General features: G+C 39.8%; 1 protein-coding gene across 5 annotated transcripts in view; it reads right to left on the reverse strand.

The window, feature by feature from the left end:
• The window catches only part of AFG1L (AFG1 like ATPase), a 194383-nt gene that overhangs the window by 152513 nt on the left and 22962 nt on the right, over positions 1–18908 (reverse strand). For all 5 annotated transcript variants that reach the window (XM_027089070.1, XM_027089073.1, XM_027089081.1 and 2 more), the window contains exon 2: positions 11023–11246. In XM_027089070.1, the coding sequence (XP_026944871.1) occupies positions 11023–11246 (224 nt within the window). The remainder of the gene's footprint in view (positions 1–11022; positions 11247–18908) is intronic.

Here is an 18908-nt window from a genome sequence, read left to right on the forward strand (position 1 = left end):
AAGCATAATTCTCAAACCTACCTGGAGTTTATCAAAAGAAGGATGTGGAAAATATTCCTCAGTCTGAACCTAGTTGAGGTTCTGAATTTGAGGGATTAAAGTGGCCTTCCAGGCTTCTCCTGGATTTTCAAAGAACTGACACTATGGAGGAAATGAGAACACAAACATGTCCACAGAGAAGCAAGTGAATATAAAAACTCACAGAGGGCTTCCCTGGTGGCGCAATGGTTAAGAATCCGCCTGCCAATGCAGGAGACACGGGTTTGAGCCCTGGTCTGGGAAGATCCCACATGCCGTGGAACAACTAAGCCCGTGCACCACAACTACTGAGTCTGCGCTCTAGAGCCCGCAAGCCACAACTACTGAGCCCATGTGCCAGAACTACTGAAGCCTATGTGCCTAGAGCCCATGCTCCGGAACAAGAGAAGCCACGACAATGAGAAGCCCACGCACCACAACGAAGAGTAGTCCCTGCTCACCGCAACTAGAGAAAGCCCGTGCACAGCAACGAGGACCCAATGCAACCAATAAATTAATTAATTAATTTAAAAAAAAAACAAAAAAACTGACAGAGACACCTATGCTCTCACACAGACATATGGATAGGCTCACAGCCACCAGGACAACTGCCTTCAGAGTCAGCAGAGAATTATTTTGTGAATCTTCAGTGATTGCTTTGTTATTCATTCAAATCTTCAGGTTTTTTTCATTTATTCCAGAAACATGGATTGAGCATTGATCACCTACTTTGTATCAGGCAGTGAGCTAAGTTCTGCAGACCTAAAAGATCCAGAAAACAATGACATGGTATTTACTAAAGGAGCATGTGGTCACCAGGTGGGCCATGTGAGACAGGCTACAGTAAAAGGATGGGGGGACAGGCAGCCTTAACAAAGACCCAAAGGCAAGAGAAGGCCCCAGTCTTGTCTAACAATCTTCAAGTAGCTTGTCACAGCTGCTGCTTTTATTGTCAGCAGAGAACAAAGACAGATGAGGCCAGCAAGAGACAGGGACCAGGCAGGCTCAAGGACCCTGTAGAACTTGCTAATGAGTTTGTACTTTCTCTAGAGGGCACTGAGAAGTCTTAAGCAGGAGAATGGTCCAATCAGATTATCCATTAGAAATATCATTATTGATACAGTGTGGAGAATGCATTGAATGGGAGGAAACTGGAGGAAAAGACAACACTACCTATTACCTGCTCTGCTGACAAGCCACCCTTGCCAGGTGGAAGTGTGGTTCACGGAGAAATACTTGTGGGGGCTTTTTGTGGTTCATCAGGGCAAAGGTAACTGAAGGCAGCTCTGTGGTGGTCTTCACTGCCAAGAAGGGATTATGGATTACCTTGGAGCTATGCTTCACGCTTCTCCTGGAGAAGCTGTACATGGCTGTGGTAGTGTGGCCTGAAATGTGTGTTCAGTGTTCAGGTCCTAATATCTGCACATCTCCATTGAAGATGATGGCATGGATTGGAATTGCTCAGTTTTTCTTTATAGTTCTCTTGTTTCTAAATAGAGGTTTTCACTCAGTTAAAAACCAATTATAAGGACTTCCCTCGTAGTCCAGTGGGTAAGACTCCGTGCTCTGAATGCAGGGGGCCTGGGTTTGATCCCTGGTCCGGGAACTAGATCCCACATGTGTGCTGCAACTAAGAGTTCACATGCCACAACCAAAAAGTCCGCATGCCGCAACTGAAGATCCCACATGCTGCTACTAAGACCCGGTGCCGCCAAAATAAATAAATAAATATTTTTTTTAAAAAAGAACCTGTATAAAGCAAAATCAGAATTACTATTCAATTTAAAAAAACTAATTGAAGGCAAATATGTAACTCCTGAGAAGTTTAATATTGTTAAAAGACAATATAGCTTCTTAGAGTTATCCTTAAGAAGTGCCAACTTCATAGAGAATCTTTAGGAACAGCAAATGTGGAGGCAACTGGTGAAGAACTCCGAGCTTCAGGCTTTAATAGATTTATGGAAAAACAACTGAAAAAAGAAATCTAAATAATTTAGAACTAGATTAATTGACTGGTAACTTTATAAGGAGAATGAAATCACTAGAACAGAAATCAAAATCTACCACATCCTATGGCTTTTCCAAATAAAGCAATGCCCTTCACCAAAGGGTAGGCCTATATCTGAAAAGAGGTCTTTCCACTGCCCTTTACTCAGATTCTCACCTTTAGCAGCATGCTTTCCTCCCTACTTCTTCCTCCATGTCCTTGTTGCCAGTGGATCCAAGTGAACAAGCCTTAAAATAGAGACCTGTTTTCCTTCTTCATAAATATTTTCTGCCAAGGGATTTTTCTTGTCTCCTGTCTATCCATCCTGATTTTCCTCTCTTATGTGCTGGATTTCCCCCCACCATTCCCACATCCTGAAATGAATAAAGAATTATCTTTAGGGTTGATTCAGTCTTCACACAAGCCTACTATTGAACATTCTGAATCTGAGAAGAAACTTGAGACCTTTTTTTTTTTTGTCTCTCTTCAAACATAATTTTGATTTCTCAATTTTAGTTTCAAAAACTGCTGTTATTTAAGTGGTATACTTTTGCACAAATGGAAGCTTTATAGAATAATTCTCAGAAATGTTTTATAAAGTTTATTTAAATATTAATCTTGAGTGCATTATTTACATTTTATTATTCTCTTTTATTTTATTTATTTATTTTTTTTGCGGTACGCAGGCCTCTCACTGCTGTGGCCTCTCCCGTCGCGGAGCACAGGCTCCGGACACACAGGCTCAGCGGCCATGGCTCACGGGCCCAGCCGCTCCACGGCATGTGGGATCTTCCCAGACCGGGACACAAACCCGTGTCCCCTGCATCGGCAGGTGGACTCTCAACCACTGCGCCACCAGGGAAGCCCCGGGGCTACTCTTCATTGCAGTGCGCGCGCTTCTCATTGCAGTGGCTTCTCTTGTTGCGGAGCACAGGCTCTAGGCGCGCGGGCTTCAGTAGTTTTGGCATGCGTGCTCAGTAGTTGTGGCTCGCAGGCTCTAGAGCACAGGCTCAGTAGCTGTGGCGCACAGGCATAGCTGCTCCACAGTGTGTGGGATCTTCCCAGCCCAGGGCTTGAACCCGTGTCCCCTGCATCGGCAGGCGGATTCTTAACCACTGCGCCACCAGGGAAGCCCAGCATATATTTTTTATGGGATTTATGTTGTTAATTTTGATGTATATCCTTAGAACCTTGTCCTTCAAGAGTAAATGAATAGTAATTTGATTCATAAAATTTCTTTATGAGAAACAGAATTAGAAGTCTCAAGTGAAGCAATAATATGGAATAAAATACATTTAAATCCTTTTATTTAGAGTGGGTTTTCAAAGACTGTCCCCATATGCATTTTATACCCATATGAATTTTTGTACTTAATTCACTGAGTTATAAACAGCTGTTTATGACCATTTCTTCCACTGAATAAGGTATCACTGAAATCACAAAACATTAACCTTAATTACACCTGTATCCTTGGCTCCATGGAGCCTAGTACATAGTGAGGACCAACTCTTCTTGTTGTTGTTGAACTGAATTTATATATGATAATTCCAGGCGTTCTGATAAACAAAGAGATACATTTTCTAGCTAAGCATGATAAATTTTTCTGTAAAACGAAAAATCATTTGCTTTTCCCAGCTACACAATAGAACTTCTTTCCCCAGTGCTCACCCTGGAGATGTATTAATCTCCTAAAGGACAAGAAGACACTTGGCTAAGTATTTCCCCAGTATGTAAAATGGACACATTACCTGGAAAAGACAAACTCTGCTGAACATGGGGTAAGATTTAAGTCCAATGTACATAGAACTCAGAAACATCTGGCATTCATGAAAAAGATTTAAGGCCAAGAAAACTCAGCTGATGAGATTCCAGAAAGAGGAAAGAAGTTTCATCGCTAAAAACCTCTTACTAAGATATTCCCTAGGTCTTGCTGAGTACTTTTTGAGCTAATAATACCCCTTCCTCACTCAGTCTATTTGTAAAAAGCAAATGCTGAACTAGTAGAGTCTAGAATTATATTATCAGGAAAAGTTATAATTTCCTCAAAATTATTTTCTTAAATCAACTAACCTGTTGAAATATCTCACAGTTACACTTAAAAATACTTTTATTATGGAATATTATAAACACGCTAAATTGGAAAAAATATTGAATACCTGGTTACCTGCCACACAGCTTTATCGAATCTTTATATTTTGAAATATTTATTCCAAAATTTAATAACACATTAGATAGAGTTGAAGCCCCCCCTTTGTGCCCTTCTTGCTCAGAGTTAACAATTCTGATTTTGAAGTTTATCATCTCAACATTCCATTTTAAAAAATACATTCTGATTTACTTATCTATTTTTGTGGCATCTGCTAGTTATCACCCCAAAACAGACTCTTCTTTGTCCATTTTTCTACTAAGTTGTTTGATTTTTTTTTCTATTTTTGGTAGGAGTTCTTTATATATTCTAGATATATATAGTCAATTATAGTCAATCTATTAGTCAATTACTTTTGATGCAAATATTTTCTCCCAGTCTGTGGTCTGCCTTTTCACCTTTCTATGGTGCTTACTGTTGACTAGAAGTTTTAAATTTTAGTATAGTCAAGTGTATCCAACTTTACCTTTATAATTTAAACTTTCATATCTTGTATAAGAGAGTCTTCCTTTCCCCAGGTTCACAAAGATAACCCTCTATATTTTCTTCAAGAAGTTTTAAAATTTCACTTTAAACTTAGAACACTGACTCTATGGAATTTATGTTTATGTTCAGAGAGGTAGGTACCTAATTTTATTTTCCTTTTCACAAAGATCATCAATTGTCTCATCCCTGCTTACTGACTAGACCATCTTTTTCCCACTGATTTTCAGTGTCAACTCAATGGTATATCAAGTCTCCATGTATCTCCTAGACTTCCTATTTTGTTCCATTTGTCTGTTTGTCTATATAATAAATCAGTGAATAGTTCTGTTGACTAGAGGCAGGTATACATAAAGGGAAGTAATGAAAAATCAGATTGGAAAGCTAGACTAAGTACAGTTCCAAGAGAACCTTGAATACTATTAATGGTCTCCCACCAGCCCTCAAATCTAGTCAGGAAGCAGTCATCCATCTATAGCAGGGGTTGGCAAATTATGGCCTATAGGCTAAATCCAGTCTGAAATCTGTTTTTCTAAATAAATATTTATCAGAATACATTTATTTTTGAATTATCCATGGCTACTCTGATTACAATGGCAGAACTGAATAGCTATGACAGAGATCATATGGCCCCCTAACCCTAAAAGATTTCCTACATGGTCCTTTACAGAAAATATTTGCCAACCCCTGATCTAGAGACCTGACCAAAATCTCAGCATAGATTCCATGGCTCTAATGCCTCCTTATGGCCTACATAATTCTGCTGCCATAACCAAAGTAGTCAGTTTTGGCGGACAATGACAGATAAAATTCCTATCTCAGACATTATAAAATAGGGCTATACCCCTTTTCTTTAAATTTATTTTAAGGAATTTATAAAAGACATTCTCATCTGGCAAGGGGGGGGGAGAACTGGATGAAGGTGGTTAAAAAGTACAAACTTCTAGTTATAAGATAAATAACAGGGATGTAATGTACAACATGATTAATATAATTAACACTCATGTATGTTATATGTGGAAGTCGTTAGGAGAGTGAATCCTAAGAGTTCTTATCATAAGAAAAAAGTATTTTTTTCTTTCTCTTTTATTTTGTATCTACAGGAGATGATGGATATTCACTGGACTTATGTGGTAATCATTTCATTATGCATGTAAGTCAGATCAGTATGCTCTATACCTTAATTATACAGTGCTATATATCAAATATATCCCAATAAAACTGGGAAAAAAACTCAAAAAAAAAAAGACACTCTCATCTACGTTGACGGCATAATTTTACCTTCAGAACCATGACAAAACTTAAAATGTAATTGGATACATTTGTTAATTATTCTGGAGACTGATGCAGGCCCATTACACTCTCTCAAATTTCAGACTTTAAATGAGTCTTTGGCATGTGTTAGTTCTCAAAAAACAATGCAGTTTGACTCACTTCCTTACAAATAATGCCGTCATTGGGTTAGGACATAATCTTTTGTTTCGGCTTTCATAAAAATTTGATACAAGAAAATATTCATTTAAAAATATTTCTGGTCTTTAATAAAGCTGTAGCTATAGATGTCTATTTCATACTCAGTGTTGCTTATGATGTTCTGAAGGATAAATTACCAGGAAACAGGGAGGCTTTACCTAAATCACACTGCTCAACCTACTTCACCTATAGGAAATGCCAATTCTAAGAAGAGGAACGGAGAGTATAAGTGCTCACTTCCTTAGCTGGGGGAGAGAAGGGAGGAACTGAGGAAAAACCAGCAAACTGCCTAGTCTTGGATAAATAACTGAAGGGACCCAGACAATAGGCCTCCTGCATCTCCTGAGAGAAAATTCCACAGCCCGGCATTCCAGGTATCCTATTCACGGCCTCCAGATGCTAGAAGCCAGATCACAGAAAGCACCAACACCTTAGATGAGCCAGATTCAAGGCAGCGCAGGTCGTCTCTACCTGCTATATGCATTGTTCTTGGCAGAGTGAGGAGAGGTATCCAAATAAAAGACCATAGGTTGTAAAAGGAAGTTTGAAATAATAATTTCTCATGAGGGAAAAGCAAAATTATTTTGTGAAGAGCAGGAGAAAAGGAAAAGGAATTTTGTTCCCCACTCCTCTTCCCAATTCCCAGGTCTCTCTGGCTATGGTTTCTCCTCCCCAGAGATGAAAAAACCTGGCTGCCTGTATACACCTGATTAATGGAAACAGAGATTTTCACAGTAGCTCCACACTCTTTAATTCTCTCCCTCCATGACTCTAGAAATGCTTGATTTGGCTGTGTAAAAGTAATTCTAGTTATAGTGATTTACATGAACTACTTACTTACCATTTATGCCTAATTACCTCACAGCACAATAACAATTATGCATACCTTAAATGTGTCAGATTAACCTGGCTATAAGTTTTATTTGATAACAAAAGTAAAGTATTCATAAATGCTTATTCTTTATAGTTTGTTGCTCATATAGCATAGTCATCTGCTCATAACTTTTTCAAATTTTTACTAGAGAAAACATTTTTATGTAGGTAGGTGAAAGCAGCCTAATAGTCTGCCACCAATTTTTTCTCACTGACTAATAATTCTGGCATTTTGTGAAGAAGGTGCATTTTATTCTAACATTATGGCTTACCCTTACAGAAAGTTTCTTAGGAGTACAATTTTTTTTTAACAAGTCCACCAAAATGAGTATTTAAACATCTGCATCAAAATCAAATGCCCATATATGCTAACTGAAATAAGTCAGACAAAGACAATACTGTATGTTCTCACTTACATGCAGAATTTTTAAAAAGCGTAATTCATAGCATGGTGGTTACCAAGGGCTGTGGGGTAGGGGAAATGGTGAAATACTGGTCAAAGGGTACAAACTCTCAGCTATAATATGAATAAGTTCTGGGAATCATGGTGACTATAATTAACAATACAGTATTATATTATATACTTGAAAGTCGTTAAAAGAGTAGATCTTAGGGGCTTCCCTGGTGGCGCAGTGGTTGAGAGTCCACCTGCCGATGCAGGGGACACGGGTTCATGCCCCGGTCCAGGAGGATCCCACATGCCGCGGAGCGGCTAGGGCTGTGAGCCATGGCCACTGAGCCTGCGTGTCCGGAGCCTGTGCTCCGCAACGGGAGAGACCACAGCAGTGAGAGGCCCGCGAAAGAGTAGATCTTAAATGTTTTTACTACAAAGAGAAACAGTAATTATGTGAAGGGATATAGGTGTTAACTAATTTTATTATGGTAATCATTTTGCAATGTATACAGGTATCAAATCATCACATTGCACACCTTAAACTTACATATGTTATCTGTCAATAATATCTCAATAAAGCTGGGGAAAAAATCAAATGTCCATGAAATTATAAACCCTATTTACCAAAATCAAGAACTCTACATACTAACAAAGTTCTACTGCTGGAAAACCTAACAGTCCAAAGTTTCCTTCTCTGATAATCAGCATATCAGTCTATATTTTTAGAAGTAGTCTGTGGCACCTTTAGAATCTTCAAAACTAAAGCTTTTATATATGTTTTATTCAAATTACATTTGGTATTTGGATCTTTTTCAATGTTTGAAAAACACTGAAAAACAATGATTTGGTGGGCTAAAGAAACTACAGGACAAATACTATCATAAAGAGATGTCGATCCATTTACTAAACATTCATTCACGTATGCATTGGGATTTAACAAATATAAGCTTTCATTAGACACATTTGAAACTACCTGACTTGTCAAATTTCCTCCTTACATAAGAATTACCCAATAAAACCAGGGCCTCTAGATAGAAAGTACTGCATTTACTTACTGCTAAATAGCTATCTATTTACTAGGCAAATCCAGCATAGCCAATTTATAAATCAAAGGTGGAAGTATGGGAAAATACCCTTAAGAAGAGCCAAATAATAATTTTAAAGAAAAAAAATAGGTTGTTGAATTGGCAACCAGATAAGTTAATTTAAGGAATATTTTATTAAGGAATGGAAGTTCACCAACCCCTGTAAGATGAGCCCTAGGGATGATACAGAGTGGGGAGGAGGAAAAGGACTGTATTTCCAAAAGGGAGAGGGCTAGAAAGGGAATAAGATACAACAGTCATGAGAGAAATTTAACTTTCAGATAACAAAAAAAAAAACCTGGTAAGTAAAACATCTTGTTTCCTGGCTATGATACATAACAAAGTTGTTATTTTGTTTGGAAGACCTCCTGTATTGCAAACTATAATTAGGTATGCAGTACCTAAGCAATCTGTATTTTCCAAACTTTTTGCTTCTTGACTCACCCATCAACTTTTGGAAACACAGGAAAAAGAGAAAAGGTTGGCCATCAAAAGGGATAATTCATCATTATTTCCCATAACCATTGTTCTGGATTAGCTAACACACTCTGGCTTCCACACTCACAGTCCACTTCTGAGGGAAACCGCCCTGCTCACAGGAGCCCTGGATGGCACCTTATACAGAGATCCAATCTTTGTGCTAACTAGCAGCCTCTGGAAAACTGGTGTGAAAGCTCTGCCCAAACAGGGATGAAGTGTTTGGGTGGATGGTCAGATTTTTACTCAGGAATTTAAACCATGGATACAGGAAAAGAACCAAGAAGCTGGTAGAATAAATAGAAGTGGGTAAGGGCATGGGAAAAGGAACAAAGAGTAAGCAGATTATGTGAACGGCAGGGTTCTGGAGAATCAATGGGTACCTCCTACTACAAGTCATCAAAGTTTTCAGAGCCGCTGACACTGCTGAAAGCTGGCACAGGCTCTGTGAGGCCTGGCTGAGCGATGGAGATGCCCTTCATTGTTATTTTCTTATGTAATCTTATTCTACATCTCCATTTCTCTCTCAGACCTAAATAATTCTCTATTCCTTTTAACCAAAAGATGTTAACACAATGGCAGCCTTTTCCTTATATAAAAATAAAACTATTTCATTACACTCTGAAGTGCTTTTTAAAACATAAAATTACTTTCAGTAGAGTTTTTAAATAAAGTACTACTAACACATTGTTATACAATACCTTTCTTATAAAGATCTTATAATAAAAGAATATTTGTGTAGCGGGGTGGGGGGAGGAGGTTTGGTCAGTCAGTTAAAGGAAAAGTAGTTTCTTAGGTTGAACAAATTCTAACTCTTATAACTATTAATACCCCTCATGATTTGAGGATGACACCACTGATGACAATGGCTTCTACAGAAGGATAAGGAATGGGAGTTTTCCTGGTGTCTCAGAATTTCAGCAAAAACTCAAAGCTGAGGACAAGGGGAGACAGGTCCCCCTACACACTAAAGAGAGGCACTAATTGTATCCATGCAGGAATTACTTAAAAAGAGAAAAAAAAAGTCAAAAAACAGCCCTAAAATCAAAGTAATCAAGGCAGAAAGCTGTTAGCTGGCTAAAGAATTCTGTGGCATTTCCCCCAGATGAACCTCATGCCAAGTGCAGGGGGTCCCCAAGAGAAACATCCAAGGAGATTAGCATTAAGGAAAAAACGGGGTGGATACTCATTTAGGTGAGAAAATCTACAGACAGCTACCAAAGCAGGGTGTGAAAGAACTCATGGAAGAACTTGACACGTGTCCCCAGGAGTATAGGGGTGCACAGGACAAAGACAGACACTGGTGCTTGCTTCTTATATCTGCAGAAGTCCAAGGGCAGGAGACTGACTGAAGCTGCCCATGCAGAAGGGGTTGGAGAAATGAGATGTTATACTTCCCGTGGCCTAAGTAGACGCCATAAAGGTGACCTGGTTAGCGCTGTCCCGAAAGGACCCCTCTTAGAAGGCTAAGTGCAAGGGCAAGGCCGTCTCAGCCTCACGTAGTGGTGTGAGGTGTTCCGTTAGAGCCGTAAGAGGTCAGTCACAGAGTGGAGCAGCAGGGAGGTCCTCATGGGAGTCCTGAAGAATCCACCCAGTGCCCCTCACAGAAAGCTAGCATGTCAGCATCTACCACACAAAAGGCCCTTAACTGGTGACTTCAGACTCTGCTGTTTCACTCTAATCTTCTATCCCCCTCGTTCTGAGCCTAGAGAAGCCAAGCGAGCAGAGAGAGGAGAAGAATAGAGAGAGAAGAACAAGTCACCCCCTCTTCTCTGCTGCTGATCCTGGGCCAGGCCTAACCTAGAGAGAGGGAGAAGCTTTGAAATGCACACAAGTTTTCACTTTGACTGGTATTTAGGGTTTTTTTTTTTTAAATACCTCAATATGAAGCTATCTGAATCCCGCTGAAGGTGAAAGTAAGCTATGGAACATCAAGAGGTCAGAAATGGGGATCCAACAGAGCTTGTTTAAAGGAACTGGTAGGAAATTTTCAAGCTCTTTCATCATTGTACCCAACTGCATTTAATCCATTTTTTAAATGCTTACATTTTTAACTGTTCAATCTTTAATGTCACACAAACCTTACCTTAGAAAAAAGGCCTTCTGCCTCTATACTGTATCCTTTAAGTTCCTCATGTAATTCCTGCAAACACTGTATGACTCTTCTTTGATGTTCATCGTCCTTTAGCTCACGAGCTTTGATCAGAAAGTCATAGTGGTCCAGTGGTCCATGGCAAACAGCTAAAGCTTTTGAATAAACCTCTGTAGCAGCAGTTGAAGACATACTCTTGGCTGTCTGAACTGTATAGGCTATAAACAAAAATATACATAAAATTTTAGACTTTCTGAAATCAAGATATTTCATAGTGCTCTACATTATTTCTTAATGGCCACATTAAAACTTTTAACCAGTTATAATTATATTTGAGCAGTTGTAAATATCACTTTGATGAAAATAATAATATAAAACACATTTTGTAACATAAATATATTTATAAATGTCTCAGTTTAATAAACCCCAAACTCATAAGCTATCACTACAACCCCTCTTCCAGGAAGAATGGAATGTCTGCTTTGCCTCCACTCCAATGAATGAGCCACCTGGGTTCATCACATCTTTCTTCACAGCAGGGGTGGTACCTTTCTTTGCATTAGGCCTAAATCTGGTTCTTCAGTACGAAGACAGAGACTTAGACACTAGTCACAAAGGGTTTTCTACTGCCTCTTTATTCACTGTCTAAAACAACACAGCATTCAGATGTTACCACATTGAATTCAGCACACTTCTTGCGAGACTCCTTCCCTTTTCCATCACCTTTAGGTTGAACACAAAGAGTTGAGACACAACAGAGTGTCTGTTTCAAAGCAGGGAGGTGTGTTAATCCTTTTTTTAGCGTCTTGGGGAAGAAAATTGATTGTCTGTGGTAAGGTCCAGTTAGAACTCCATTCCTTATCTGGGGCAGGTTCAGTGAGCAGCAAACTGGCACATTTTTAGGCAAAGATTTTACAAGGGTATTTTGCCATTGTTCCTCTTGTTCCATTGAATACCATGTTTCCTTTATTTCAATAATATGAAAACTACTTAATTTAGGAAAAGAATTAACAGTCACAACATTATTTCCATCATTTTCTAAAAAAGGAAAAAAAAAATCCTTAAATATATCATGACTGTTAGGGATAGGGCAGAGCTATCCTCTAATAACTGCTCTCCCTTTTTCTGAATAAAGGTTTTAGCTGGGTGCAAGGCTGCCGAGTGAAATAGTCCATATCCTGGCCTCTCTGGCAGCCAGGATGGTCATGTGAACAATGGGATGTAAGCTGAAATGTGTGCAGCTCCGCTCTGGAGCACTTAAAGGGAAAGGGCGAATCCCACTCCTCCCCTTCCCTTCCCTCCCTCTGACTGGAAAGAAAGTGCCATGACTGCAGCTGGAAGAGCCAACCTGGCAAGGAGAGGCGCACAGAATGCTGAGCAAAGCAGAGCAAAGTTCCCTAACAATGCTGAGCTGCCAAACCAGCTCTGGACCACCTGCCGGGATTTTTATGTAAAATAAATGTCTATCTTGCTTTTCAAGCAGTGTATTTTAGGGTCTCTTTGTTACGGAGGCCTAAATTGTACCCTAACTAATACAGGGGGCTTACAGCCTGCAAAAGAGAACCGGACCAAGGGTCTCTTGGAAGCCTAGGCCTCACAGGACCAAGAACAAGGCTTGGGTTCATGTTGAAGCTGGAGGCATAGGTTGAGAGTTCCATAAGGTTTCCAGCAATTTGAGATGTCTACCAGAGTGGTATAAGAAACATATTTGCCCTTGGTCCACAGTCCCTAGTACGGAGCTCATAAAACCCTTGGAATTTCCTAAGTGATAGAGTGTTTTCTGTTTATCATAATGAGCCTCTTTCCATCCCACATATGCTAATGAACGCAGGGTAGGGCCCCAAGATAACCTCAGGACACGGCTGGTTCCCAGAAAGACCTAGTGTTTAGAAAGTTGGAACTTGCAGCCCCACCCACCAACTTGGGAGGGCAGGGGAGGCTGGAGATTAAATTCTATAACCACTTTTTTTTTTTTGTATTTGAATACTCAAAGCAGCAGCTTTATTTATAATATTTAACAGCTGAAATGAACCCAAATGTCCATCAATTGATGAATGGGTTAACGATGGTATATCCACACAATGGAATATTACTTAGAAGTAAAAAGGATTAAAACTACTGATAAATATAACAATGTAGATGAATCTTAAAAGTATTATGCTAATTGAAAAAAGCCAGAAGCAAAATTTAATTTTATATGACTACAGTATACAAAGTTCTAGAAAAAGCAAAACTTTTCTAGTGGAAGAAAGCAAATCAGTGGTTTCTAGAACTCAGGAATAGGGTTATGGGATTGGTAGCAAAGGGGTAGGAGCAAATTTTAGGGGTGATGGAGGTATTCTATATTATGATTATGATGGTGGTTACATGACTGTATACATTTGTCATAACTCATTGACTTGTTCACCTAAAATCATGAATGTTATTTGTATATAAATTGTACTTCAATAAAGGTTTCACAGGAAAAAGGGAAACTTTGGGCTATAGATGCTGTTTTACAAGTTAGCTTTTAAAAATTATAGGGCTTCCCTGGCGGCGCAGTGGTTAAGAATCTGCCTGCCAATGAAGGGGACACGGGTTCGATCCCTGGTCTGGGAAGATCCCACATGCTGCAGAGCAACAAAGCCCATGTGCCACAACTACTGAGCCTGCGCTCTATAACCCATGAGCCATGACTATTGAGCATGCGTGCCACAACTAGTGAAGCCCTCACGCCTAGAGCTCATGCTCTGCAACAAGAGAAGCCACCGCAGTGAGAAGCCCACGCACCGCAACAAAGAGTAGCCCCCACTCACCACAACTAGAGAAAGCCTGCGCGCAGCAACAAAGAGCCAACGCAGCCAAAAATTAATTATTTAAGTAATTTTTAAAAATTGTATGCTTACATGCTTCTATAAACACTCTTGAACAATAAGATATGGAGGGCTTCCAGGATGGTGAAAACATCAAGGTGCCAGGAAGGTGACATACCCAGAGAGGGCACGGAAGCTCCACACCCCTGCTCCTATCCCTTGCCCTGTGCATCTCTTCCATTTGTCTGTTCCTGAGTTCTATGTACCCTTTATAATAAACTGATAAACATAAGTAAAGTGTTTTTTCTGATTTCTATGACCATTACTAGTAAATTATCAAATTTAGCTAAGTATCAACCCACTAAATTTGTAGTCAGACGTGCGGAAGTGTGGGTAGCTTGGGCAGCCCATTTGCAGCTGGCCTCTGAAGTGGGGCCACTTTTGTGGGATTGGCCCTTTAACTTGGGGGATCCGATGCTACCTCCAGGTAGATAGTGCCAGAACTGAACTGACGGATAACCATTAGTGTTGGAGGATTTGAGAAACTCACAACCAGGGAAAATGCTCTTTTCCACTCCCTGGAATCAACCAAGCAAGAAACCTAAGATAATGCTAATTTCCTTCTCCTCCATCCCACAAACCCTTTCCCCAGCCCTCAACCAGGTCCTCAGCCAATCAATCATCAGTGCTACTCAATTTTACATCCTAAATACTCTCTAATCCATTCCCTCCTCCCCTCTTCACACAACCACTCCAGCTGGGCCTCTTATTGTCTCTGGCTTGGCCTCCCTGCCTCTGATCGCCTCCTGCCTCACATTTACCATGACCACACCACAATCTCTAAAAATATCTTCCATCAACTACAAGGATGATCTTGCTAAAATCTCAATGTGATTTTATCAATATTTTGCTTAAAATTCATCTCATTGTTTAAAGGCGTGGTTTTCTTTTTTTTTTTTTTTTTTAAGGGAAACAGTTTTTTTTTTTTTGTGGCTGTGCCAGGTCTTAGTTGCAGCACACGGGATCTTTAGTTGCGGCACGTGGGATCCAGTTCCCTGACCAGGGATCGAACCCGGACCCCCTGCACTGGGAGCACAGAGTCTTAGCCACTGGGCCACCAGGGAATTCCCTAAAGGAGTGGTTTTCAAATGCAATGTTAACAGCAGCACCTTTTTCTATACAAAACTTTCCATCGGATCCCAAATCTATTTGAGAAAAGAAGAGGGGGTAACAAAGTCCTGACCTCTTCACATTTCCCTCATTCCCAAGCCCATATCACCCCATTTCCAAATCAGCCCCTAAGGCCACTTCCCCACCTTATAGGATCACATTAAGTAAGAATAGTGTGCAGAAAAGAGTTAACACAGCAGGCCTGAGACTACCGTCCTTAGCAATGCCTGCTTGCAAAAATGGGCCCTTGACTGGGAACTTGGGTTCCCATCATTCCCAGAAATGGTAAGAGTGACTCACTGTGCCTAAATGTTTGTATCGTATACAATGTGATTTATGCTGAACACCTAGTTTCCTTCTATAAATCTGTAATTTTGGCACATGCTAGGCAGAGGGTGCCTTTGTAACCACGGCTCAACTCTAGGCATTGAGCCTATAATGAGCTTCCCTAATAGACAACATTTCACACCTGTTGTCACAGTAAGTTGCTGGAAGAATTAAGCATGTTCTGTTTGACTCTCCTGGGAGAAGACGCTTGTAAGCTTGTGCCTAATTTTCTCTGAACATTGTCCCACATGTATTTTCCCTTTGCTAATTGTGCTCTGTATCCTTTTGCTATGATAAATCGTAGCTGTGAGTATAACCATATGCTGAGTCCTCTGAGTCTTCCTAGTAAATCACCAAACCTGGGGGTAGTCTTGGGGATTCCCAACACAGATAGTGTCCTCATTCTGAGGTTCAAGGAATCCATAATAGGGGTGCAGCCTGCATTTTCAGACTACTCCCCCTCTACTGTTCAAAATGCATCTATTTTTTCGATACAAGAAATGACTGAGTACCACCACATGTAATGGGTAATAGGGAATATCAAAGTTGACTTGTTTTTTGGGTTTTTTTTTTAAATTTATTTATTTATTTATTTTTGGCTGCGTTGGATCTTTGCTGCGGTGTGCAGGCTTCTCTTGCGGAGCACGGGCTCTAGGCACGTGGGCTTCAGTAGTTGTGGCACATGGGCTTCAGTAGTTGTGGCTCGCAGGCTCTAGAACACAGGCTCAGTAGTTGTGGAGCACGGGCTTAGCTGCTCCGCAGCATGTGAGATCTTCCCGGACCAGGGATCGAACCTGTGTCCCCTACATCGGCAGGCGGATTCTTAACCACTGCGTCAACAAGGAAGTCCCAAAGTTGACTTGTTTTAAGTGCAGGTGGAAGAACAAAAATATTGCAGCAGTAATGTATCAAGATCAACTGGAAATAGCAAGTAAAATGAATTTGGGTACAGAGAAAATGGTTATGAAACTATTCTAAGTGGGAATAATACAGGCCCATATTAGGATGGCAACAGCAAAAATGTTAGGAAGCGGGGTAGAATGGAAAATGCAAAGGTAGATTCAATAATGTGGGTTGCCTTCTAGTCAAACTGGATTGCTCACCATATCTCAAACATTTTCCATTCTTTCATTTCATAGCCATGCCTTTGTTCACAATGGTCCCAACTGGAGAGCCTCCTCCTCCAACCCTCTGCCAGCCTAATTTCTCCTCCACAAATCTCAACTCACCCTCAGCTCCCTACCACCAGATTTCCAAACTCACCTGTATCTACCCCATTCTCTTTTCTTTCCGCAGTTACAGCTTAAGAGCTATTTCTCTTTCCATCAAGGGCTATTAATGCCTTCACTCACCCTCTAATCAGTGGATTTCAATTTTTTGGAAAAAAAATCATGACCCAATATACACACAAATATACATAACTGAAAAACAAGTTTCATGAAGTAATAACTAATTTATTAAAAGTATGAAATAGTAAGAAAAAAAGGATCTTTCTATGCATGATATTCTCTGGTATTTTATACACATATATTTTTATTATTTATATCTAAAGAACCACTATATTTAGTTATACTAAATGCCTTATATGATACTTATTTACCTTTTTGTTTTCTTTCCCCATCAGAACATATGCTCTTTGAGGGCAACAGTGCATGACATGATTGGTGCTTATTAAATATTTCTTGAATCCCCTCCCTTCGTACATTTTCAGAGATATCATTCTCTTCATTAATCACCTCTGTACTATATCATCTCCTTTCCCCTCTCTTCTAGTTTTTTTCATATCAGCTCAACCCTCTCCTCTTAAAATAATAACAACAACAACAAACAACCTCCTTGACTTGACACCTGCTCTCCCTCTTTCCCTTCATAGCCAAACCACTTGAAAGAGTTGCCTTTACTTTCTCTGGCCGCCCCCTCACATCCTGCTCATTTCTCAACCCACTATAATCAAGCTTCTACTGAGATGGCTTCTGCCAAGTTCATTCAATGCCTTTTTTTAAAAATATTTATTATTTATTTATTTATTTATTTTTGGCTGCGTTGGGTCTTAGCTGCAGCATGATCTTTCGTTGCGGCATGTGGGCTTCTCTCTAGTTGTGGCATGTGAGCTCCAGAGCCCACAGGCTCTCTAGTTGTAGCACATGGGCTCCAGAGTGCATGGGCTCAGCAGTTGCTGCACGTGGGCTCTGTAGCTGCGGTGCACCAGCTAACTGTGGCGCACAGGCTTAGTTGCCCTGTGGTATGGGGGATCCTAGTTCCTCGACCAGGGATAGAACCTGTGTCCCCTGCATTGGAAGGCAGATTCTTAACCTCTGGACTACCAGGGAAGTCCCCACCCAATGCCTAGTGTTGCCAAATCCAGTAGATATTCCTCAGTCTTCATATTCCTGTTTACAGTTATAAAGTATCTAATTTTTAAAGTTATTCATAGGAACCATCAGGACTGTGGGCAAAGTACATTGTTTCTATTGGGATCTGGCTTTGGAGAGGCTTAAAGTCCTTTGCTTCCACTTTTATTTTTACTAACCCAACATCTTTATTGAGTAGTTTATACTTCATTCCCATTTCTCAAAAAGGAAAACCAAGTTACACTGAAGATGAGGCATCACTTCAGGCAATCAGCAGACATAAAAAGAGAATCATAGGTTATCTAGTACTGCATATAAGAAGCTTATAAGTCGCCATTCTATCCCAACAACAAGTAAAAAGCTGAAAAATCAACGTATCTTTTCAGATCCATAAGAGAAGGAAGGACACAGGACAAACTGCTGCCCCCAAGATTGAAAAGAAATTGATTGGTGTAAATGAACCAATTAAAAGATTGTCAGAGTGGATCAAAACCCAAGACTCAATTACATGTTGACTAAAATAAACTCACTTTAAATTCAAAGACACATACATATGAATAGTAAATGGATGGATAGAGCAGAAACTAACACAACATTGTAAAGCAATTATAATCCAATAAAGATATTTTTAAAAAACGGATGGAAAAAATTACACCATGCTAACACTAATCAAAAGAAAGCAAGAGTAGCTATATTAATTTCAGACAGACCAGACTTCAAAGCAAGGAAAGTTATCAGATATACAGAAGGATGTTACATAAAGATAAAAGAGTTGATTCTCCAAGAAGACGTAACAATCGTTAATATATATGCACCTAACAACAGACCATTAAGTTAAACTACATGAGGTAAAAATTGATAGAACTATAAGGAAAAATAGATGAATCTACTATCATAGTTGGAGACTTCAGTACCCCTCTAGCAGAAATGGACAGATCCAGTAGGCAGAAAATCAGTAAGGACTTAGTTGAACTCAACAACACCATTAATCAACTGGCTAAACTTGACATCTATAGAATAATTCATCCAACAACAGCACAATACACATTATTCTCAAGCTCACACAGAACATTCACCAAGATAGATCATATTTTGGGCCACAGAACACACCTTACCAAAGTTAAAAGAACAGAAATCATACAATGTCTGCCATCAGACCACAATGGAATTAAACTAGAAATCAATAACAGAAAGATAAATGGAGGGCTTCCCTGGTGGCGCAGTGGTTGAGAGTCCGCCT

Source organism: Aethalodelphis obliquidens, unplaced genomic scaffold (assembly GCF_003676395.1).
Source record: "Aethalodelphis obliquidens isolate GAN/ISIS:26980383/991018 unplaced genomic scaffold, ASM367639v1 scaffold3, whole genome shotgun sequence".
In the NCBI taxonomy this organism is placed as follows: Eukaryota; Metazoa; Chordata; class Mammalia; order Artiodactyla; family Delphinidae; genus Aethalodelphis; species Aethalodelphis obliquidens.